This window comes from Dasypus novemcinctus, chromosome 4, assembly GCF_030445035.2.
Source record: "Dasypus novemcinctus isolate mDasNov1 chromosome 4, mDasNov1.1.hap2, whole genome shotgun sequence".
NCBI classification, from domain to species: Eukaryota; Metazoa; Chordata; class Mammalia; order Cingulata; family Dasypodidae; genus Dasypus; species Dasypus novemcinctus.
The window spans coordinates 30565699-30592113 of NC_080676.1; the positions used below are offsets into that span (position 1 = coordinate 30565699).

The 26415-nt window shown below is 38.1% G+C and overlaps 1 protein-coding gene across 3 annotated transcripts in view; it reads right to left on the reverse strand.

Moving 5' to 3' along the window:
* Window positions 1–26415, reverse strand: part of IFT80 (intraflagellar transport 80) — a 163454-nt gene that overhangs the window by 22925 nt on the left and 114114 nt on the right. For all 3 annotated transcript variants that reach the window (XM_071214590.1, XM_071214589.1, XM_071214591.1), the window contains 5 exons: window positions 24246–24381; window positions 23711–23858; window positions 11575–11746; window positions 10752–10841; window positions 10476–10648 (listed from right to left, as the gene is read on the reverse strand). In XM_071214590.1, the coding sequence (XP_071070691.1) occupies window positions 10476–10648; window positions 10752–10841; window positions 11575–11746; window positions 23711–23858; window positions 24246–24381 (719 nt within the window). The remainder of the gene's footprint in view (window positions 1–10475; window positions 10649–10751; window positions 10842–11574; window positions 11747–23710; window positions 23859–24245; window positions 24382–26415) is intronic.

Sequence of the window (26415 nt, forward strand, 5' to 3'; positions counted from 1 at the left end):
AATCCTCTTACTGGAGTCCTTATAAACGGGATAAATATACAGAGAATGATGGACACAGAGACAGAGAGGAACCCACGGAAGCTGAGAGAGAAAGCAATGAAAGTAAGAAGCTGAAATCAACAGAACCTGGGAGAAAGAAAGCCCAAAGCCAAAAGCAATGGAGGCCTGAGGAGAAGGCAGAAGCAGTAGATGCCACCATGTGCCTGATCGCCCACAGCTGCAACTCGAGGAGAAAGATGATGCCTCAATTATGAAAATTTCCTGGCCTCAGAACTATAAGTTTTTATGTTAGTAAATCCCCATTGTACCTTATACGGAAGGTTCAATGCGGATCAGCAGAATATCCATGTCTACATAAAATAACATGACTTTAAAATGCTGTTTGACCTAAAGTAAGGGGGAAATGGAAAGGAGAAATGAGTTTATATGGCTACGAGTTTCTAAAAAAGAGTCTGGAGGCTGGCAGAAGGATTGCCCTCATGCACAACTGAGCAGAGTCAGAGAGACAGATAAAGCAGATACAACCCCCAGATATTGGTTCCTTTGAAGGCTAAGGAGACCCATGAGAGTTATGGTCATGGCCGATGGGGTCAACTACCAGGGCAGATGGCCCCTCTTTGGAAATGGTGTTTATGTGTGATGAATCTGGACTCAGATGGGATCTCCCTTCATAAGACTTTCATGCTAATGTGCTAGAGGTGCAGTTAATGTTGGGGTTTAAGATATATTTAGGGGATTTGAATCTCTGGACTGACAATGTGATAGCCAGGTCCTGAGCCTCAACAGACTCCAGCACCTACAATCTGATTTATTGGACTTACCACACTCAGCTAAGATGGAGTTGAAGAAGGACAATCACCACACCATGGAGCCTAGAGTGATTACAACTGAAAATGGGAGGATTGCATCCAGCATCCATGTGGAATCTGAGCCTCCTCTTGACATAGAGGTGCAATGGACACAACCAATCCAATGTCCACATAGAAGAGGTGGCATTGGATTGGGAAAAGTGGACATGGTGGACGATGGGTATGGGGAAAGGCAGGAAGAGATGAGAGGTGGAGGCGTCTTTGGGACATGGAGCTGCCCTGGATGGTGCCTCAGAGGTAATCACCGGACACTGTAAATCCTCACAGGGCCCACTGGATGGAATGGAGGAGAGTATGGGCCATGATGTGGACCACTGCCTATGAGGTGCAGAGGTGCCCAAAGATGTACTTACCAAATCCAATGGATGTGTCATGATGATGGGAACGAGTGTTGTTGGGGGGGGAGAGGGGGGGTGGGGGGGTGGGGTTGAATGGGACCTCACATATATATATATTTTTAATGTAATATTATTACAAAGTCAATAAAAAAATAAATAAATAAATAAATCCCCATTGTAAAAGCCAACCCATTTCTGGTATATTGCCTTGGTAGTCTTTAGCAAACTAAACAAACATTAAATGATACCACAAAGATGTAATCAACAAAATTCAAGTGAGCACACAGCAAATGGACACAGAGAGCAACAGTGAGTGCAAAACAATGGGGGGAGGGGGGCACTAAATAAATAAAATAAAAAATTTTTAAAAAACAACAACAAAATTCAGACTAAGGGAAATTCTATAAGCCCAATTTCTTCAATGGAAAAATTACCAGGAAAAACAAAAAAGAAATAAAGAGAACCCACGGAGTAAAAGAAAATTAAGAATATATCAACCAATCAAAATGTATGGGTCTTTTATTGATCCTGAATGAAATAAAGCAAAAAAAAACCACAACATTTTTGAGACAGAGAAATAAACATACTGAATAGAATAATTGTTAATTTTTAAAGGTGTGATTATGATATTGCTGCTGTTTGAAAAAAAACTTTTGGAGACTCATATAGAAATATTTATGAATGAAATGATATGATGAGTGAGATCTTCTTCAAAATAACAGTAGGGGGAAGCAGACTTGGCCCAGTGGTTAGGGCGTCTGTCTACCACATGGGAGGTCCGCGGTTCAAACCCTGGGCCTCCTTGACCTGCGTGAAGCTGGCCCATGTGCAGTGCTGATGTGCGCAAGGAGTGCTCTGTCATGCAGGGGTGTCCCTGTGTAGGGGAGCCCCACGCACAAGGAGTGTGCCCCATAAGGAGAGCTGCCCAGTGCGAAAGAAAGTGCAGCCTGCCTAAAAACAGCGCCGCCCACATGGAGAGCTGACACAACAAGATAACGCAACAAAAAGAAACACAGATTCCCATGCCGCTGACAACAACAGAAGTGGACAAAGAAGAACACGCAACAAATAGACACAGAGAACAGACAACCGGGGCGGGGTGGGGGTGGGGGATAAATAAATAAATAAATCTTTAAAAATAAAATAAAATAAAATAAAGGTAGGTAGGCAGGAAGGAATAGGAAAGGGGTAGAGATATGAATATTGCCCACAAATTGATCATTGTTGAGGCTGCGTGATGTGAATTCTCTCTACACTATTCTCTCTACTTTGTATATGTTTGAAAATTTCCATAATAAACAGTTTTTAACTGTTTTAACATTGAATGTTAATGGATTAAACCAGACTTTAAATGTAAAAAGTAATAAAAGATCCAGATGGCCATTATAAGTTAATAAAAGGAACAATACAACAGGAAGGATTAATAGTCATGAATGTCTATGCACCTAACCAGGGTGACTCAAAATACATGAGGCAAACTCTGGCAAACTGAAAGGAGAAATGGACTTTTCCATATACAATACTAGTTGGAGACTCACATCAAAATGCACCACTTACATCAAAAGATAGAATAACTAAGACATAAGATCAACAAGGCAACAGAGAAACTTGAAAAATATGATAAATGGGGAAGCGGATTTGGCCTAACAGATAGGGCATCTGCCTACCATGTGGGAGATCCAAGGTTCAAACCAGGGCCTCCTTGACCCGTGTGGAGCTGGCCCATATTCAGTGTTGATGCACGCAAGGAGTGCTCTGCCATGCAGGGGAGCCCCACACACAAGGAGTGCACCCCGTAAGAAGAGTCGCCCAATGTGAAAAAAGTGCAGCCTGCCCAGGAATGGCACCACACACATGGAGAGCTAATGCAGCAAGATAATGCAGCAAAAAAGAGACACAGATTCTGGGTGCTGCTGACAAGAATAAAAGCAGACACAGAATACACAGCAAATGGACACAGAGAGCAGAAAACTGGGGGTGGGGGTCAGGAAAGGGGAGAGAAATAAATTTTAAAAATGAATCTTTGACTTATTGGACTTACTCCACTCAGCTAACATGGAGTTGAAGAAGGTCAACCACCACAACATGGAGCCTAGAGTGTCTACAACTAGAAGCGGGAAGAGTGCATCCAGTACCCATGTGCAATCTAAGCCCTCACTTGACATAGGTGTGCAATGGACACAACCAATCCAATGTCCACAGAGAAAATGTGGAATGGGTGTGGGAACGGTAGCCATGGGTGCTGCTGGGTGTGGGGAACGGGAGGAAGAGATGAGATGTGGAGGCGTTTTCGGGACGTGGAGTTGTCCTGGATAGTGCTTCACGGACAATTACGGGACACTGTAGATCCCCCCAGGGCCCACTGGATGGAACGTGAGAGAGTCTGGGCTATGATGTGGACCATTGACTATGGGGTGCAGTGATGCTCAGAGATGAACTTACCAGGTGCAATGGATGTATCACGATGATGGGAGAGAGTGTTGCTGTGGGGGGAGTGGGGGGCGGGGGCGGTGGGGTTGAATGGGACCTCATATATTTTTTTTAATGTAATTTAAAAAAATAATAATAAATAAATATTTAAAAAAATAAAAAAAAATGAATCTTTAAAAAAACATATATATATATATATGATAAATGAGTTGGATCTGACAGACATATGTAGGACATTGCACCCCAAATCAGCAGGTTATACATTCTTCTCAAGTGCTCATGGATCTTTCCCAGGACAGGCCACATGTTGGGCTACAAAATGAAGTCAGAGAACTCATGCTTCCTGACCTTGAAGTGTATTATAAAGGTACAGTGGTCAAAAAAGCATGGCATCAGCATGAAGATAGACACATTGATCAATGGAATTGAATTGAGAGTAAAGAAATAGGACCCTCACTTCTATGGTCAACTTATATTTGATAAGCCTACCAAGTCCACTTCTCTAGAACAGAACAGTCTCTTCAATAAATGGTGCTGGGGGAAGTGGACTTGGGCCCAATGGATAGGGGATTCACCTACCACATGGGAGGTCCGCAGTTCAAATCCCAGGACTCCTTGACCTGTGTGGAGCTGGCCCGTGTGCAGTGCTGATACGCTCAAGGAGTGCCCTGCCATGCAGGGGTATCCCCTGCATAAGGGAGCCCCACGCACAAGGAGTGCACCCCATAAGGAAAGCCGCCCAGCATGAAAGAAAATGCAGCCTGCCCAAGAATGGCACCGCATACACGGAGAGCTGACACAACAAGATGACGCAACAAAAAGAAACACAGATTCCCGGTGCCACTGATAAGGATAGAAGCAGTCACAGAAGAACACACAGCAAATGGACACAGGTAAGGGAAGAGAAATTAAATAAAAAATAAATAAATAAATAAAATGGTGCTGGGAGACCTGGATGTCCATAACTAAAAGACTTTTGTATATGGTCCATACCCATATACAAGAATCAACTCAAAATGGATCAAAGACCTAAACGAAAAAGCTAGGATCACAAAACTCCAAAAAGATAATGTAGGGAAATATCTACAAGACCTTGTAGTAGTGGGGATCTCTTAAATCTTATGCTCAAGCATGAGCAATGAAAGAAAAAAATAGATAAATGGGACTTCCTCAAAATTAAAATACTTCTGCACATTAAAGGACTTTCTGAAAATGGCAAAAAGGCAGCCTACTCAACAGGAGAAAATATTTAGAAATCACACATATGGCAAAGGTCTAATATCAACAATATTTAAGGAAACCCTACAACTCAACAAAAAAAGACAAATGACCTGATTTAAAAGTGGGCAAAAGACTTGAGTAGACATTTTTCTAAAGAAGAAATGCAAGTGGTGAAAAACAAATGAAAAAAAAGTGCTCAACATCACTGGCTATTGGGGAAATGCAAATTAAAGCAACAATGAGATATGATTTCATACCTACTAAAATGACCACTATTAAAAAAAAAACCAGAAAACTAAAAGTGTTGGAGAGGATATGGAGAGATAGGAATGCTTATTCACTGCTGGTGGGAATGTAGAATGGGACAGCCAATGTGAAAGTCTGCTTGGCAGTTCCTAAGGAAGTTAGACATAACTCTGCCATGTGATCCAGCAACACCACTTCTAGGTATATACCCAGAAGAACTGAAAGCAGTGACATGAACAGACATGTACACATCAATGTTCATAGTGATATTATTCACAATTGCCAAAAGATGGAAACAACCCGGGTGTCCTTCAAATGAAAAATGGATAAACAAACTGTGGTATATACACATGATGGAACATCATACAGCTGTATAAAGAAATGATGTTGTGAAACATATGACAACATGGATGAACCTTGGGGACATTATGTTGAGTGAAGCAAGTCAAATATTGTATGGTTTTGCTATTAGGAACTAAACATAATGAGCAAACTCATGGAATTAATAGTTAGAACATAAGCCAGTCACCAGAGAATAGAAAGCTGATGTTTAATCTGTGTAGAATTGGTGAAAAGTTGTTTGGAAATGTTTGGAAGTGAATAGAAATGGTCAAAGCACATCACAGGATTTTTTTAGCAAATCATAGGATTTGCTAAAAATATGGGTATGTAGCAGTTTGATATGGTTATGAATTCCAAAATAGATACGGGATTATGTTTGTAATCTGATCTGTACTTGGGCATGATTGAGTTGTGATTAGGGCGTTAGGTCCTAATCTACCCACCCTTGGTTGGTGGGGACTCAAAGATAAAAAGTATGGCAAAGAACAGAGTTGAGGGTTTCTGATGTTGGAGTTCTGATATTGGAGTTTGATGCTGAAGACGTAAGCTGGAGCCCTGGGAAGCAAGCTCACAAAGCAAAGAGAAGCCAGTCCCAGGAAGAAAGGAACCCAGAGAGAAGCAAGACCCTGGAAGGAAGGAATCCAGGAAGCCTGAACCCTCACAGCCATTGGCAGCCATCTTGCTCCAACAAGTGAAAATAGACTTTGGTGAGGGAAGTAACTTATGCTTTATGGCCAGGTATCTGTAGGCTCCTATCCCGAATAAATATCCTTTATAAAAACCAACCAAATTCTGGTATTTTGCATCAGCACTCCTTTGGCTGACTAATACAGGATATGATAGTGGTTTGTTTTTCTTATTTTTTTCTTCTGTTTTTGGAATAAAGAAGATGCTCTAATAGTGATTGAAGTGATGAATGCACAACTCTGTGATTATACCAAATTCCATTGATTATACACCTTAGATAAATTGCTTGGTTTATGAACAAAAAATAAAAGGATAGGTTGGGGGGGAAATGCACCAAATGTAAGGTATGGACTATAGTTAGTAGTAAAACTTTGATGAAGTTCTTTCATAATTTGTTGCAAATGTTTAACAACAATGCAAGGTAATGGTTCTGGGGTGATGTACGGGAGCCCTGTATGATGTTATGCAGGTTTGTTTTGTAAGTTCACAACTTTTTATTATACACTTATTGTTTATATATGTTCATGTATGAAGGATATACTTCAATACACTTTTTAAATGAAAAAAATACAGTAGAGGCACATTATACCAGATTTGAGTTGGCAGAGAACAAAATTACTGTGTTAGAAGACAGAACATTTGAACATGAAAAGACAGAAGAACAGAAAGAGAAAAGAATGGAAAAAATTGAACAGGGTCTCAAGGAACTGAATGAGAGTGTGAAATGCACAAACATATGGTTATATGTGTCCCAAAAGGAGAAGAGAATGGGAAAGGGTCAGAAAAATATTTGAGGAAATAATGACTGGAAATTTCCCAACTGTTATGAAAGATATAAATATCAATATCCAAGAAGGACAATGTACCCCAAACAGAATAAATCTTAACATACTCCAAGAAACCTACTATTTAGAAAGTCAAATGCCAGAGATAAAGAGAGGATTCTGAAAGCAGTAAGAGAAAGCAATCCATTATATAAAAGTGAACCTCAATAATACTAAGTATTAATCTCTCATCAGAAACCATGGAGGCAAGAAGGTATGATATATTGAGGGTAATAAAAGAGAAAAATTGCCAGCCCATAAAGGCAAAAATTGTCTTTCAAAAATTAGGGTGAGTATAAAATCTTCACAGACAAACTAAAACTGAGAGAGTTTGTCAATAAGAGACTGGATTTTCAAGAGCTACTAAAGGGTGTGCTGCAACCTGAAATGAAAAGACAAGGGTGAAAGGTTTGTAAAAGAGTATAGAAAAGAAGATTTTAAGTAAGGGTAACTAAAAGGGTAAAAAGACAGACAATAGTAAGATTTGACAATGGAAAGCCAAGGGATAAAATGGATTAAGTAATGCCTTTACAGTAATAACATTGAATATTAATGGCTTGAACTCCCCAATCAAAAGACATAAACTGACAGAAGGATAAAAGAAAATATGAGCCATATATATGCTGTCTACAAGAGACTCACCTTAGAAACAAGGATACAATTAGGCTGAAAGTGAAAGGTTAGAAAAAGAAATGAACTTGGGATACATATAACAACATGGTGAAACTTGAGGACATTATGTTGAGAGAAACAAGCCAGACACAAAAGGACTAATATTGTATTTGTCTTACTGATATGAACTAAATAGGATGAGTAAAAAATCAGAGAGTTAAACTACAGAGTATAGGTTACTAGAAGACAGAATGTGGGTTGAAAAGGGGGAGTTAATGCTGAATGTATGTAGAATGTTTAATAAGGTTGATTGTAAATGTTTGGAAATGGATAGAGTTAATGGTAACACATTACAATGATTATAACTAACACTGCAAATTTATAAATGTGATTGTGGCTGAAGAGGGTAGTCCAGGGAGGTTAATGTCAATTGAAAGACAGCTAGAGGATAATATAGGGACTGTATAACATATTGACTGCAGTGGTGGATGAGGATTGTGATTAACAGAACAAATACAAGAATGTTCCTCTATTATAAGGTGTTAAGAATATGGTTACACATGGGAAGACTAATTAAACTTCTATACTATAGTTAACAATAATACAGAAATATTTTAGCAGCAAAGGAGGTATTATATCAATGTTAAAGGTAAAAAATGGGGAGGTTTTAGGAGGCATAGGACTCTTCCTTTTGGAGTAGTGAAAATGTTCTAAAATGGACTGAGGTGATGACAGCACAACTCAGATGAAATTGAGAGCCACAAAATGTACACTTGGGATGGATACAAGGGAGGAGATCATACAACACATTGAACCCCATGGTGGAAGACGGCCTATGGTTAACAGTACAAATATGAGAATATTCTCTCAGGAACTATAACAAATATACAATACTAATACATGAGGTTAATGACAGGATAGTTTGTGGGGGAAATACAACAAATACAAACAATGAGTTTATAAATAGCAGTAATATTATGACGATGTACTTACATCATTTGTGACAACTGTGTCACAACAATGTAATGTTTGGTTGTGGATGTACAGGAATCCTGTATGGTTTATATAGATAGATTGCCCTATAAGAGCACCAGATTTATGAGGGAACAAACATAAATTTGAATTCAAACATGTAAAATTTCAAAGTGCCTTTGAGATAGCCAATGTAAATATTGACTAAACAGTTTGGATAATTAGGATTTGGAAACTTATACCGGTAGGACAGGATGGTTAGATGAGGTGCATATTTGGGAGTTTTGTGTGTAGCTGGTAATCAAAACCTAGGAACGATGCTCCAAATTTTTTCTGTCTTGTCAGGTAGACTTAGAGGTCTACCAGTACTTGACCAACACTGGTTTGTAGTTGAGATAAGAAACAAGAAGCACAGGGAAAAGGAAATGCCAGGTAGATAAGAGGAATGGAGGAACATTAAGTATTCATTCTCTTTTTCTCCTTTATACATACCTTTTTGCCCCTCTTTTTCCCTCTCCCTGAGATCTGATAGCCTTCATTTGCTATGAATTGGGGCAGGGTGCAGGATTTAGGGATAGCAGGGAAAGTATGAAATGTGATCACATGACATAAGCCACAAAGAATCAGATAATTTATAAAAAATGGGGAAGTAAAATTTTTTAAAGTAGCAATGGGGAGGCAAAAAGGACACCAACTCCATAGAGTAGATCCTAAGGAATGTGGAGTTGGAGAGAATAAATGGACTCCAAGGACTACTACAGAAACACTATCCTTGAAGAGAGTTACATTTCACTTATGGCAAGAAGGTACAAGAAATGTTCAGAGTGTTATGTTATATAGGTCATTAATATAAGTCATCAGAACAAATTTCCTCATCTCCATGCTAATACACGTATTCATTCACTGCATGTATCTATAACCAAAGGAATGCCCTTCTATCACAATGTAAGAGGAGATTCTCCACCCATCTAAGGCTTTTCCTCCACCTGAACTATGGCTCCAAAACTTTTCAGAATATATACTCTATCAATTATTCCTCCTTCCTCCTCTCTCCTGAACCTCTTCCTTTCTTGGATCTTACTGTCAGGATTTAAACAGTTTCTATGACATCATCCTCTCCCTGCTATTGTCTCAACTGGTCGCCTGTTTTCTACTGTGCAGTCCCTTTCTCCTCTATTCAGTCACCAAAAATTGCCTTTGAAGGCAAACTTCTATATTTGTTAGGTGCTCTTAATTTAAAATAGTGGTCTATCCTACACATACAACAGTCAAATTATGTATCAGATAAAGAACCACAGCTGACCACTCTTTACTAAAATTCCTTTGCTCTTTTCTCCTTAGCATCACAAATCTCTCTTAGCTTGTATTCTCCTTGCCTGTCTGACTGCTTTATCCCAGTCTTTCCAGGGACTCTCTTCTTTCACCTTCCCATAAATGTAGTTGATCTACTCTCATCCTACCCATTCTCCCGGCAATTGCATCCATTCTTCTGGCATCAACAACTATATATTTGCTTATGACTCCGAAATCTATATCTTCAGTTTAAACCTTTCTCATGAGTTCCAGGTCTATTTAATATACTATTATTACATGGATCGTTACAAATATTTCAAGTTGAACATAACTAAAACTGAACTCAATATCTTCCCTATCAAAAGTGCTAATGCTATCCCAACTACCCAGTTACTCAAGTAAGAAATTTGGGGAGACATACTAAACTCTCTTTTTCACACTCCCAACTTCTAATCAATCTCAAATTCAGAGAAGGTGTAAATATTTAATGGCAAACTATTCACAAGTATAAAATGTAAATAAACTCTTCCGTAGTACTAGAAACTACTAAGTACACAGAAAATGTAATTTACTAAATGATAGATGGAAGAATACATCAAGGTCATTTGGATTTTGGAATTGGTAAAAAGTATTTTTATTACCTTTCCCAGTTGTAGAGATTAATATTGATCTGGATTGCTTGGTAAACAAGGCCAGCCTGAAGAAGTACTATTTCTGCCTCCTGAATGTTCCCACTAAACATCAGTATGTGGGCCATTTTTGATTCTTTAGATGGAAGATCTTTTATAGATTTGATGTATTGAACCTTATCAATCTAAAAAAAGAAAAAAAATACTTGAAGCGAACAATTAACAGAAATATAACCAATTATGGTAAGAAAAACCATACGAATACATATGTAAATGTTATTTACTCACTTCACCTATTGCTGCATAGGCTATTTCTGCAGTAGTCATATCTCGATTGGCAACTGCCATAGCAGCTAGGCAAGCCCACATTGTTTGTTCCTAAAGTGAAATATGAGAAGAATTCTCTTAACTGTTAGTTGAATTGCCTTAAAATAAATAGTAACTTAAATACCCATAAAACAATTATATTTTTATTTAAAAAATGAAGTCACTAGCATAGCACTGAAAAAACTAATAATTTAAAAAATTAATGATGTAGAAATTTCATATGGCTACTTTGTTAAAATATACTATAACAGAAAACTTCATTTGAAGAAAATGTTTAAAATTTTTAAATTATCTAATTAACAAAGGAATATATTTGAACTTAGGATATACTTTTTAAATAAGGTTATAAACCATCCAGTATTTTTGATGAAGTGTCAAAGAATATAACTTACAAGGAACCAGAGGAATAGTGAAGCTTTCTAACAATACTATTAAGGCAAATTGCCACCAAGACTTATTGTAAGAAAATGCATCTAAAATCCATTTCAGAGAAGCATATTCTAAGAGATATTAACCAATGTTCAATAAAAGTGTTTTGGAAAATAATGGACTCAACCAAGTTGGGAAATGCTGATATAAAGTAGAGGTTCTTAACTCTAGCTGTCAAATAATCATATGAGGAACTTAAAAAAATATGTTCCACTCCAGATCTAATGGATTAGAATCTCTGTGGGGGTAGAATTTGGGAGCCTGACTTTTTTTAAAAAAAGAGAAGTTTTCGTGTCACTACGGAGAAATTAATACACAACATATACACAATTATGGGTTCTGAAATGTAAAATACCTTAACAAAGCGACAAAGTCTTACAGCATCTTCCCATTTTGAACTGCTTACATACTCATGAAGAATAGCAGGATATGGTGATATGCTGATGTGAACCAGTGAGCCATCAGCTCTTCTTATAGTAACCTGATTTCCAACAAAACTCACAATATGGGGATTTTTACTAAATTCACTGTTGAAAAAAAGCAGAGTACAATTGAAAGTCATATTTCAAGCAAAATTTTTTATATTTAAAACATTCCAAATTCGGGGAGTGGACCCCTGACAAAAATGGGGAGTCAGTCTAAACTTTCAAAATGCACACACACAGAAACACACACACAAAGTCATTTATAGAGAGAATGTAGATTTTCAAATAGATTTTTTAATATATATTTTTATTGATGTATATCATTCATACATGAACATACATAAACAATAAGTGCATAGTAAAAGTTGTGAACTTAAAAAACAAACATGCATAGCATCATACAGGGGTCCCATACATTACTCCTCCACCAAAACCTTATATGGTTGTGAAACATTTGTTACAAACTATACAAGCACATTGTCAAAATATTACTACTGGGAAGTGGACTTGGCCCAATGGATAGGGTGTCACCTACCACATGGGAGGTCCGCGGTTCAAACCCTGGACCTCCTTGACCGGTGTGGAGCTGGCCCATGCGCAGTGCTGATGCGCGCAAGGAGTGCTGAGCCACGCAGCGGTGTCCCCCGCATAGGGGAGACCCATGCGCATGGAGTGCACCCCATAAGAAGAGCCACCCAATGCAAAAAAAGTGCAGCCTGCCCACACACAGTGAGCTGACACAACAAGATGATGCAACAAAAAGAAACAGAGATTCCTGATGCCGCTGATGAGGATAGAAGCAGTCACAGAAGAATACACAGCGAATGAACACAGAGAGCAGACAACTGAGGGGGTGAGAGGGAGAGAAATAAACAAAAAATAAAGCTTAAAAAATATTATTACTAACAATCGTCCATATTTTATATTTGGTGTATTTTTCCCCAACCCACCCTTTTGTTTTTTTAATTTTTTAATTTTTATTTTATTTTATTTTTAAAGTTTTTAAAGTTAATAGTTCACATAGAATGTTACATTAAAAAAAAACATGAAGTTCCCACATAACCCACACTCCACACTCCCACCCCGATCATTTTTGTGTTGTCTTCTTTTGAAGATAGATACATCACAAAAAAGCTTACATTATAAAAAACATAAGAGGTTCCCATATACCCCCATCCCAACCCCACTCCTCCCACACCAACAACCTACCCAATCATTGTTGCACACTCATCACACTCAGTGAACACATTTTGGAGTACTGATGCACCACGTGGGTAACAGTTTACTCTATAGTTCACACTCTCCCCCGTCTTTTGTTTTCTTAATATATTTTTATTATAGAGGTTGTGAACGTAAGAAAACAATCATGTACATGTGTAGAATTCCCATAGAACATCCTTTCACCAATACACCACCCCATGGTGGAATATTTGTTACAGATTAAGAGATAATATCATCAGACTATTACCACCAACCATGGTCAATAGCACACATTTGGCACACTTTTTCCAAACGCCCCATTATCAACCCAGTTCATCTTTGGCATTGATGCAAGAATATTATACAGTATTGCTGTCCATAGGTCACTCCAGTTGTGTTTTTCCCATGCTTCTCCACATTCCCATCACCTTGCAATAGTGATGTACATCTACTCTAGCTCACAGAAGGACACTTTTGCATCTGTACCATCAACCACAAGCCTCATCCGCCTTTGGGTTCACTGTGTTATTCAGTCTGTAGATTATTCTCTAGCTTTCTTTCAAATGACATTTACATCCCTAGACTAACCTCTTCAGCCACAATTCCATTTATAAACCAGCTGCTACTCACTATAACGTGTTACCATCAACTCTATCCATTTCCGTACTTTTACAGTCAAGTTAATTAACACTTCTACATACATTAAACATTAGTAGTCCTTCTCATCTCCTAATCTTGTACTCTGGGTTTTAACCCCATGAGTTTATTCTTCGTATTTAGTTCATATTAATGAGACCATGCAACATTTGTCCTTTTGTGTCTGGCTTATTTCACTTAGCATAATGTCTTCAAGATTCATCCATGAAACGTATGTGTCCCAATTTCATTTCTTCTTACTGCAGTGTTGTATTCCATCACATGTATATACCAAGTGTTGTTTATCCATTCATTGGTCGATGGACACTTGGGTTGTTTCCATCTTTTGGCAATTATGAATAATACCGCTATGAACATTGGTGTGCAGATGTCTGTTCGTGTCAGTTTTTTTCTCTTCTGGATATGTTCCTAGTAGAGGAATTGCTGAGTTATATGGCAGTTTTATATTTAGCTTCCTGAGGAAATGCCAAACTGTCTGTGATGGTTAGCTAATGTGTCAACTTGGCCAGATAATTATGCCCAGTTGTTGGGTCAAGCAAGCACTGGGCTAATTTAACACAAGGAAATTTATGGGCTTTAGTCATCATGAGTTACTGCATAGATGGTTGATGACATCTACGATCAACCAGGGAAATTGCCGTCAGCAATGTGTGATGTTTTATCCAATTAGTTGAATGCCTTCAAAGCGGAAGTGGTTTCAGCATTCAGAGAGAATTTCTCAGCTTGTCTTTGGACAGCCAACGTCTCCCAAAAAACTCATCAAGGACCTTCATTGGACTTTCATTGGAGCCCCTGGTTTGCAGCCTGCCTGCATAATCTGGACTTGTGCATCCCCATGGTCATATGAGAGAATCTTATAAAATCTCATACTGTTTACAGATAGTTCCTGTTGATTCTGTTCCCTAGAGAACCCTGACTAATACACTATCTTCCACAAAAGCTGCGCCATTTTACAATCCCACCAGCAGTGAAGGAGAGTTCTTATTTCTCCGCATCCTCTTCAGCAATTTTTGTTTTCTGTTGTTATTTTTTTAATCATGGCCATTCTATGCATTGTGAGATGATATCTCATTTTTGTTTTGATTTGCATTTCCCTAATAGCTAGTGATATTGAACATTTTTTTCACATGCTTTTTGGCCATTTGTATTTCCTCTTTGGAGAAATGTCTATTTAAATCTTTTGCCCATTTTTAAATTGGATTGCTTGCTCTTTTATTGTTGAGTTGTATAATCTCTTTAAATAGAGTGGAAACCAAACACTTATTGGATATGTGGTTTCCACATATTTTCTTCCATTGAGTGGGCTGCTTTTCACTTTCTTGATGAAGTCCTTTGAATCATGGAAGTGTTTAGGTTTGAAAAGGTTGCATATATCCATGTTTTCTTTCATTGGTTGTGCTTTTGGTGTAAGGTTCAAGAATGCAACACCTACCACCAGGTCTTGAAGATTTTTCCTACATTTTCTTATAGGAGCTTTATGGTTCTAGCTTTTATATTTAGGTCTTTGATCCATTTTGGGTTAATTTTTGTAGAAGGTGTGAAATAGGAGTCCTCTTTCTTTCTATGGACTATGGGTAACCAGTTCTCCCGCCACCATTTGTTAAGAAGACTATTCTGCCCCAGCTGGGTGGGCTTGATAGGCTTGTCAAAAATCACTTGACCAGGGACCCAGATGTGACCTCTCTATGCATGCTCCTTCTGTCACTTTAACTGAACCTGTGGTTGGCACTGGGGTTGGTGTATGCTCAGAAAACTTGAATTTATGGACTGTCTATGTGCCAACTGGGCCCTGAGCCTCAGCAATGTTGCAACACCTACTCTCTGGTTCGTTGGACTTACCCTGGTCAGCTAACAGGAAGGTGAGGATAATCAATCAACACACCAGGAAACCAAGAGCATCTACAGCTATAAGCAGGAGAATTACATCCATCAGCCATGTGGGACCTAAGCCCCCTCTTGATATAGAGGTGGAGTGGACATCGCCATCCCAGGGTCCTCTGGATAGAGGAATAAAATATGGATTAGAGCGGACTTACTGGTATTCTACTATAGAATTATTGACTCTAGCAATGGTAGAAATTGTATCACTGATGTGAAGACAGTGGCCATAAGAGTTGCTAAAGGCAGGGATAGTGAAAAAGAGGTGTGATAATGGGGCATTTTCAGGACTTGGAATTATCCTCAGTGATATTGCAGGGACAGATGCAGGACATTATATATGCTGCCATAAGCCACTGAATGGACTGGGAGAGGGTGTAAACTACAACATAAACTATAATTCATGCTGTGTACCAATGCTCCAAAGTGTACTCATCAAATGCAATGAATGTACCACACTAATTAAAGAAGTTGTCAGATGTGGGAGGAGTGGGGGGTGTGGGGAGTGGGGTATATGGGAACCTCTTATATATATATATATATTTTTTTAATTTATTTTTTATTTATTTCCCCTTCACCCTCCAACCCTCCCCCTTCCCCATACCCGTTGTCTGCTCTCTGTGTCCATTCACTGTATGTTCTTCTGTGACTGCTTCCATCCTTATCAGTGGCACCAGGAATCTGTGTTTCTTTTTGCTGCATCATCTTGCTGTGTCAGCTCTCCGTGTGTGCGGTGCCATTCTTGGGCAGGCAGTACTTTCTTTCGCGCTGGGCGGCTCTCCTTACAGAGCGCACTCATTGTGCATGGGGCTCCCCTTTGTGGGGGACACCCTCTGTGGCAGGGCACTCCTTGCGTGCATCAGCACTGTGCATGGGCCAGCTGCATACGGGTCAAGGAGGCCCCAGGTTTGAACTGCGGACCTCCCATGTGATAGGTGGACGCCCTAGCCATTGGGCGAAATCTGCTTCCCTTATATTTTTTAATGGAACACTTTTGTGATGTATGTATTTAAAAAAAAAAAAAAAGATAAAAAATGAAAAAACATCTCTTGACCATAGATGCGAAGGTCTGTGTCTGAATAATCAATTAGGTTCCATTGGTCTATGTGTCTATCTTTATGTCAGTACCATGCTTTTCCTTTTTAAGATGTTTCTGGCTATTTGGTGGAATTTTCATTGGGATTGCATTGAATCTGTATATCAGGTTGGGTAGACTTGACATTTTAATGATATTGTCTTCCAATCCATGAGCATGGAATGTTCTTCCAATTATTTAGGTTTTTTAATATTTCTTTTAACAATGCATTGTAGATTTCAGAATACAATTGGTTTATATCCTCCGTTAAGTTTTTTCCCAAATATTTGATTCTTTTAGTTGCTATTGTAAATGGGATTTTTTTTTCCTGACTTCCTCCTCAGATTGCACATTATGATTGTATAGAAGTATCACTGATTTTTGTGCATTGAACCTGTATCCTTACACTCTAATGAAATTGTTTATTAGCTCTAGCAACTTTGTTGTAGCTTTTTCGGGACTTTCAAGATATAGGATTATATCACCTGCAAATAGTGAAGGCTTTACTTCTTCCTTTCCAATTTGGATGACTTTTATTTCTTTTCCTGCCTGATTGCTCTAGCCAGAATCTCTAGCACCATATTGAATAAAAGTGGTAACAAGGAAGTGGCTGTGACTCAATCAGTTGGGCTCCCATTTACCATATGGGAGGCTCTGGGTTCACATCCTGGGGCCTCCTTGTGAAGGCAGGCTCGCCTGCAAGCTGCAGAGAGCTGCCAGCCCACAAGCACTGCGGAGTGCCACCCAGCCCACAAGCACCGCAGAGAGCTGATGCAAGGTGATGCAACAACGACAAAGAAAAGGAACACAAGTAAAAACACAGAAGAGCATGCAGCAAATGGGCACCAAGAGCAGACAACAAGCAAGGTGCAAGGAGGGAAGATAAAAAAAGAAATAAATAAAAAAGTGGTAACAATGTGCATCCTTGTCTTGTTCCTGATCTCAATGGAAAAGCGTTCAGTCTTTCACCATTGAATACAATGTTAGCTGAGAGTTTTTCATATATGGTCTTAATCATTTTAGGAAAGTTTCCTCCAATTCCTATCTTTCATAATGTTTTTATCAAGAAAGGATGCCATATTTTGTCAAATGCCTTTTCTGTGTAAATCAATAGGCTCATATGATTTTTCTTCTTTGATTTATTAATGTGGTATGACGACTGTCTTGTGTTGCATGCGTGGTATAAAACGCACTTGAATTATTATGAATAATTCCTTTAATGTGTTGTATTCAATTAGCAAATATTTTGTTGAGGATTTTTGCATCTGTATTCATTAGAGAAATGGGTCTGTAGTTTTCTTTTTTTGCAATATCTTATTATTATAATAATATCTTATTTATCTGGCTTTGGTATTAAGGTGATATTTACTTCATAGAATGAGTTCAGTAGCATTCCTTCTTGTTCAATTTTTTGGAAGAACTTGAATAAGATCAGTGTTAAATCTTCTTTGAATACTTGGTAGAACTCACCCTTAGAACCATCTGGTCTTGGGCTTTTCAATTTGTAGAGTTCTTTGATGACTGTTTCAATCTCTTTACTTGTGATTGGTTTGTTGAGGTCTTCTGTTTCTTCCAGGGTCAGTGTAGATTGTTCATACATTCCTAGGAATTTTTCCATTTTGTCTTCAATGTCTAGATTTTGGTATACAGTTGTTCATAGTACCCCTTATGATCTCTTTTATTTCTGTAGGTCACTAGTTATGTCCCCATTTTTTTTTCATTTATTTGCATAGTCTTTTTTTTCTTTGTAAGTCTAGTTAAGGGTTTGTTGATTATGTTATTCTTCTCAAAGAACACACTTTTGGTTTTGTTAATTCTCTCTGTTGTTTTTTGCTCTCAATTTCATTTATTTCTGCTCTGATCTTTGTTATTTCATTCCTTCTACTTGCTTTGGGATTACTTTGCTGTTCTTTTTCTAGTTCCTCCAGCTGTATAGTTATGTCATTGAGTTTAGCTCTTTCTTCTTTTTCAATGTAAGCACTGAGGACTATAAATTTCCCTCTCAGCACCACCTTCACTGCATCCCATAGGTTCTGACATGTTGTGTTCTCATTTTCATTTGTCTTGAGTTATTTATGGATTTCTCTCAAAATTTCTTTTTTGACCAACTGACTATTTAAGAGTGTGTTGTTTAATCTCCATATATTTGTGACTGTTTCCTTTTTCCACCTCTTGATTTCCAACTTTATTTCATTATGACTAGAGAAAATGCTTTGTATAATTTCAATCTTTGAGTTTATTGACATTTGTTTTGTCACCCAACATATAGTTGACCCTGGAGAAAGAGTCATGAGCACTTGAAAAGAATGTATAGCCTGGGGAAGTGGACTTGGGCCAATAGATAGGGTGTCCGCCTACCACTTGGGAGGTCCATGGTTCAAACCCTGGGCCTCCTTGACCCATGTGGAGCTGGCCCATGCGCAGCACTGATGCGGGCAAGGAGTGCCCTGCCATGCAGGGGTGTCCCCCACATAGGGGAGCCCCACGCGCAAGGAGTGCACCCCGTAAGGAGAGCAGCCCAATATGAAAAAAAAGTGCAGCCTACCCAAGAATGGTGCCAGCACACACGGAGAGCTGACACAACAAGACGACGCAACAAAAAGAAACACAGATTCCCGGTGCCACTGGTAAGGATAGAAGCAGTCACAGAAGAACACACATCAAATGGACACAGAGAGCAGACAACTGGGGGGCGGAGGGGGGGAGAAGGGGAGAGAAATAAATAAAAAATAAATCTTAAAAAAAAAAAGAATGTATAGCCTGCTGTTTTGGGGTACAATATTCTGTATATGTCTATTATATTTAGTCCATTTATCATATTATTCAAGTTCTCTGTTTCTTTATTATCTGCTCAGATGTTCTATCCAATGCTGACAGTAGTGTATTGAATTCTCCAAATATTATTATAGAGATATCTATTTCTCCTTCACTTTTGCCAGTGTTTTGTCTCATATATCTTGGTGCAGCTGGTTAGGTACATATATATTTATGACTGTTATTTCTTTCACTGGTGAAATGCCCCTTTTATTAATATATAATGTCCTTCCTTGTCTCTAATAACAGTTTTGCTTTTAAAGTCTATTCCATCCAATATAAGTATAGCTACTCCAGCTTTTTTTTTTTTTTGACATAGGGTGTTAATGTGTGTATCTTTTCCAACCTTTCACTTTCAATCTATTGAAATCCTTGGGTCTAAGGTGAGTCTCTTGCAGACAGTTTATAGATGGATCATATTTTCTTATCCATTCTGCCAGTCTGTGTCTTTTGATTGGGGAGTTTAATATATTAACATTCAATTTTATTATTTTAAAGACAGTTCTTATTTCACCCATTTTGATCTTTGTGTTTTATGTGTCATTTTATTCTCATCACTCTTTTGACATTTTTAGTTATTGTTACTGATACAATCTTCATTTCCAGACTCTTCCAAGCCACTCTCTCCTGTCTTTTCTTTTCAAGCTGTAACACTCCCTTCAGTATTACCTGCAAAGTTAGTCTGTTATAAACTCTCTTAGTTTCTGTTTTTCTGTGGATATTATAAACTCACCTCATTTTTTTTTTTTTTTTTAAGACAATTTTCCAGGTATAAGATTCTTGGCTGGCAGTTTTTCTCTTGCAGTATCTTAAATATATGATACCACTGCCTTCTTGCCTCCATAGTTTCTGATAAGAAATCAGCACTTAATCTTATTGGGTATTCCTTATATGTTAGGTATCCCTTTACTCTTATCGCCCTCAGAATTCTTTGTCTTTGACATTTGACATACTGATTATTATGTCTCAGAGTTTGTCTATTCAGATTTATTTGGATGGGAGTACATTGTGCTCTTGGACACAGATATCTATGTTCTTCAAGAGAGTTCAGAAATTTTCGACCACTATTTCTTCAAATATTCCTTCTGCCCCTTTTCCCTTCTCTTCTCCATCTGGGGCACCCAAGACATGTATGTTTGCACATCTCTTGCTGTCATTTAGTTCCCTGAGACCCTGCTCAACTCTTTCCATTCTTTTCTTCATCTCTTTTTTTGTATGTTCGCTTTTGGAGTCATGTCTTCAAGCTCACCAATCCTTTCTTCTGCCTCCTCAAATCGGCTGTTATAAGACTTCAGTGTACTTTTTATTTCATTTAGTGTGCCTTTCATTCCCATAAGATCTGCTATTTTTCTACGTATGCTTTCAAATTCTTTATGCTCACCAGAGTCTTAACAACATTAATCTCTTTAGCCAAGAGCACCTGCCATTGCCCAGAGAGGCTGAGGGAACATCAGTCCCCTCCTATCCTATTATGGGGTAGGAGTGAATCCACAGGCACCCAACAATTCAGTCCATGCAGGCCAAAAGTGCTTGCTGTTGTCCAGAAAGCCTGGGAAACACCAGACCCCTCCTTTCTTACTGGGGGTTTGAGGATGGATCCAGTTACCCACCAGTCCAGGCCATGCAGGCTGAAAGTGCCTGATGTTGCCTGGAAAAGCAGAAGAACTCCAGCTCCCTCCTATCCTACTTGGGGGTTGGGATGGAGCTACAGGTGTCTGGCTATTCAGTCTGTGTGGGCTAAAAGCACCTGCAGTTACCCAGAGAGGCTGGGGAAACACAGTCCCTCTCTTGTCCTATTGGGGTTGAGAATGGAGACACAGGTGCCCAACATCAAGTTCTTGCAGGCCCAAAGTGCCTGTAGTTGCCCAGAGATGCGGAGGCAATGCCAGCCCCCTCCTATCCTACTGAGCGGCAGAGATGGCAATGGAATCAAAGGCACTCAACAAATCAGTTCATGAGAGCTGTAAGTGTCTACAGTTGCCAGAGAGACTGAGGAAACAACTCCTCTCATATCCTATTGGCGTGAGGGGATGGAGCCTGAGGTGTCCAACTATTTGGTCTGTGCCAGCCAAAAGCACCTGCAGTTACCCAGAGAAGCTGGTGCAGGTTCCCCCAACTTCCTCCCTGCCAGAGGTGGGGTGGGAGTCTAGGCTAGGGCTATAATCCAGTCTGGATGGAAAGAAGCCAGTCCTTAACTTCACTATGATTTTCAATCAGCCCCGCTTCCCCTCATACCAGGGTGGAGTTAAAATGGCATCTACCAGCCTCTTTCCAACTTGGATAGGTTCCAACTTTAGCTGTAATTAGGATTATACTTTAGCCAACTGAGTTAACTAATCAATAGGTGGAAGTCAGTGGCCCATTGTTTCTGCCTCCCCCATTTATGGGAAATGGAGCTCCTAACTCCAGCCACAGAATAGCTCCTGAGATAGCTTGCACCACAATGGGCACTGGCCTCCATGGCATGGCCTGCAGTTTCCGGGAGAGGCTGGTACATGTGCCTCAGCTTCCTCCCTGCCAGAGTTGGGGCTGAGGTTTAGGGTAGAGCTGCAATCTGATCTGGGTGGAAAGAAACAAGTTCCTACCAGCTGATTTTCAATCAGCTCCACTTTCCCTCATGCTGGGAGAAGAATGAAAATGATGGCTATTGGCCTCTTTCCAACTTGGACAGGTTCAAACTTTAGCTGTTCCTAGGATTATACTTTAGCCAGCCGAATTTACTAATCAGTAGCTGAAGTTGGTGCCCAACTGCCTCTTCCTCCCCTGTTCGTGGGAAATGGAATTTTCAACTCTAGCCATGAAATAGCTCCTGAGGTGGCCTGCCTGCACTGTGGGCACTGGCCTCCATGGCATAGAGTGCTCTACTTATGAATCTTCTCTGCCGGTAGGCAGTTGCCTCCTTCCGTACTTTCAAGTATGTTCCAGGATAATCTTCTGGTTTCCTGGGGCCCCAAAACAGATGCTTTAGATAGCTCTGGGTAAGCTATCTAACTGCCCTGTGGGATAAGCTGACTCTTGGAGCTCCTTACTCTGCCACCATCTTGCCCTTCCTCCCTGAAACAGATATTTTAGTCTAATTTGCTGTATACATTTAGAGCAAAATATGAAAACGGTTTAAAGTGGCAAAAATTATTACTTATTTAAGAGCTATTCCACAAAGATTCCGAAATGACCTATTTTTCCTGAATCTTAAGGTAAATCACTTTTAAATGATTGTGACTTATCTTTAGCTTTTAAAGCAATTAAAGTGTAAACTGATAAAATGAAACTGAATTCCAAGACTATTTTCTCATAATAAAAAAAGGTAAACTTTAAACAAAGAAACTACCATCTGTTTATTTGTTTAAATATTTTTTAAAAATAAGCTGTTTTATTTTGATATCTATTTGGTTTTACTAAAGTTGTGAACTTGAATATTGAAATGAACTCAAAACAGATTTGAAAACTAAGCTACGATCTGGAGTACTCTTTGTATTCCTACTTGATCAGTAATATGAGACTGCCTAGCTATTTCTTGGAGAAGTCAGGGATATAAATACATTTGATTTTCTGAAGCATATAAAAAAATTTTAACTTTTGAGTATATCTTATATATTTTATCTACCTCTAAATAACAACAAAAAAATTCAAATATAGGGACACATGCATTCCTGAAAGTCTTAAACGATAATTTGGGGCAGAGTAAAGAGTTGATTGGGGGAAGGGGATTTGGCTCAACAGATAGAGCATCTGCCTACCACATGGGAGGTTCAGGGTTCAAATCCAGGGCCTCCTGACCTGTGTGATGAGCTGGCCCATGCGCAGTGCTGACGTGTGCAAGGAGTGCCGTGCCATGCAGGGGTGTCCCCTGTGTAGGTGAGCCCCACGCACAAGGAGTGAGCCCTGTAAGGAGAGAGCCCATGCGCAAAAAAAGTGCAGCCTGCCCAGGAGTGGTGCCACACACACACAGAGCTGATACAGTAAGATGACGCAACAAAAAGAGTCACAGATACCCAGTGCCGCTGACAAGAATATAAGCAGACACAGAAGAACACATAGCGAATGGACACAGAGAGCAGACAACTGGAGGGGTTGGAGGGCAGGGAAGGGGAGAAAAATAAATAAATCTTTAAAAAAAAAAGTTGATTGGTTGTCATAATGTTGTTTTATACACCACTGAAAAATCTTGAGTGCCTACATTGAAAAAGCAACCTCTGAAATACCATTAACAACACAGAGCTTAAAAATTTTAAGGTACAAAATAGTCTGTATTATAGAACACTTTCAACTTGATTCCATAAGTTAAATCTCATTATGCCAGCCCTAGCTGAACAATTTATTTAGCTCAATCTGATTAAAGTGAAAGGTATCTTATGTGACTGAAATTAGAGGCAAAAATACAACACTATTTATTTGAGTTCTATTTTCCAAAATAAATAGAATTCTATGCAGTAAAATGTTACCTTGCATCCCTTTCGTATAATGTTTTGGGCAAAATGTCTTTGTCCACATAAACTGTATTGGGATAATACCACACTGTAAATCGAGTATCTTGAAGTCCACAAAGGATATTGCACATATCACTCCATGACAAAGTATGCACCATTGTTCCTTAATAGAAAAGAATATTATTATTAATTTCAATATATAAGCATTAAAATATATTTTAAAAATCAGCTCACATACAAGGCCAAGCTAATTTCTTATAGATGACACTATTTTCTGATAGCATAATGATGAAAACACATGCAAAAATTCATCTAAGAATTTTATGAAAATATTTGAATGCTCTAACATTATATTTTAAATTTGTATGTCTTATTTCAATGCAAATTCGACTGCAGCAGCTAAACACTTGCTATTAAAATGGGTTCAAGTAGCTTAGAAATGTTATGAGATGAAAACATTCAGATTTTTTCAAGTAAGCTATTTAATACAATTATGACACATAAGATTTATGAAAACTGAAATTAAAATTTAAAATGAAATTCTTTTTACCAAGTTTGATAATTTGTTCTTCCTTCCCAAATCGCTTAACTGAGGTGATATAAAGATCTCTATTTTTATCAATGAAAGCAATTTTTCTATCAATGGTAAGTCCTTTTTGATCCAGAGCAATTTCCATGATTTCATTCTAAAATTTAAAAAATGAAAATACTGAATTAGTTTAAGTGCTTGCAATCAGTTCATTTTAACTAATTATAAGAACATTTCTTTTTTTAAGGATCAATGAAATGTTATACTCTTACTTCTAATGATAAAATGCCCATTAAATAATTTTAAATTGCTAACATACTAATAGTACAAAAGCTGTACTAAAGTATAGTTACTTTGCATGAAATACAAGGGAAGGGTATGCTGTAAGATACAATAAAATAATGTATATTTTGGGGGGAGTGGCTGTGGCTTAAGCAGTTGGGACCTGCCTCCCACGTGGGAGGTCTTAGGTTCAATTTCTGGCGCTTCCTGCGGAAAATGACAATGAACAAAGAACAATAAAAAACAAACATTGAATTGCACACTTTAAAAAAAAATGTGAATTACAAGGTTTGTGAACTATATGTCAATAAAATCATTTTTAAAAAAATAATGTATATTTTGAAACTCAAAACTGTTAAACCTCCTATCTGCTCTCCTGTCTTTCCTTTAAGAGAAAGGGTAAAAACACAGACTTGAGAGATGTTTTGATTAATAAGTTCCTCATACCAAAATTCACTCTAAGTAAATTGTCTAACACCTATATTTAATGACTTGTAGGAACAGATTTATGAAAATATGTGCCAATATCTTACATTTCTGGAGCCTTAAATTTTAGTTTTTCAACATTCATTTCTTATGAAACAGGAAACAACCCTGACATGTAGTTAATATTATAATAACTTTGCTAATGAGAACACTAAGACTCATAGTCCTTAAATGATTTTTCTCAGAAAAAGCTGGTAATATGCATATCTTCAATTTACAATCCAGACTTCTGACTGCAAGATGAGTGCTCTCCCCATGATAACGAAGTATTTTTGGTATATTCCTTTAACCTATTATACTATTATATTAGCTAGTGAAATGGATTTCCTCATAATTTGAAAATGATTCAGTATGGATTCATTTCAATTCAATCAAGAGATGTTTAAAGATTTTACTAGGAGCTGTGAATTCAACAAGAATCATGCTATACCACCAAGTTAGTGTCATCTAAGACACTATAAGTTACTATAAACAACATCTTTTAGGAAACAAAACAATTACACATCATACCCATATCCAAGTTGGTGAATTGGTATAAGCCACATACCAGTTCATAATAAATTTTTTTAAAATTCTGCTCTTTCTTGGGATATTATTGTATAAATAATTTATTATTATATAAACAATAATTTATATTTTAAAGAAGAAACTAATTTTCTTCTGTGTATATCAAGGTATGCATGAAATATAGGTATTTTTAAAATAGAAACCTTTCAGAGAAACTGATCTTTACAATGAAGATTTGCTTATCATCATCATCAAAAGTACCTAGTTCATTTTTTAAATAAACACTGTTAAACAGATATGGTTTTCCTCCCTGAGAAATTCAAAATCAAAGATAGACAATAATAATGACGCCTATGTACACAGCGGGGGAGAGGGAGTTCCCTTCTCATACCCTCTTCATTCAGCAGGGTTCCCCCATTTCCCCCTTGTCCAGTCCAACTATCTCTACTTCTGTTTTATTACTCCTGGATAATTCTTTGCAGTAGAACATGGAGGCAGCCTCAGGTTGATTATACCTTCTCCCTTACCCTACATTAATATCTATTTAATAAAAGATTTGAGTTCTAGTTTTTTCTCTGTCATTAATTTGGGAAGATCTTGGGGATTTAGTTCTTCATATATAAAATAAAATAGTCAGATTGGGTGATTTGGTAGATTTTTTATGGAATAAAGAAAAATAGAATCTCAAATTTTAATGTGTTAAGTGTAATTGAGTGAAGTCACCTCTGTTTTTACAATGTTGGGGAAAATGTTCTGGAAAAAGAGTTATCACATCAAAACAAATGTTTATTAAAGTCATATAAAATGATTCTCATTTGAATCCTACTAGCAAAAATAATGACTGCACTATTCCCTTTTTATATGTTTAATTCTACTGAAAAGGAAAAACATTTTTACATGCTCTTGTGCCTATAAC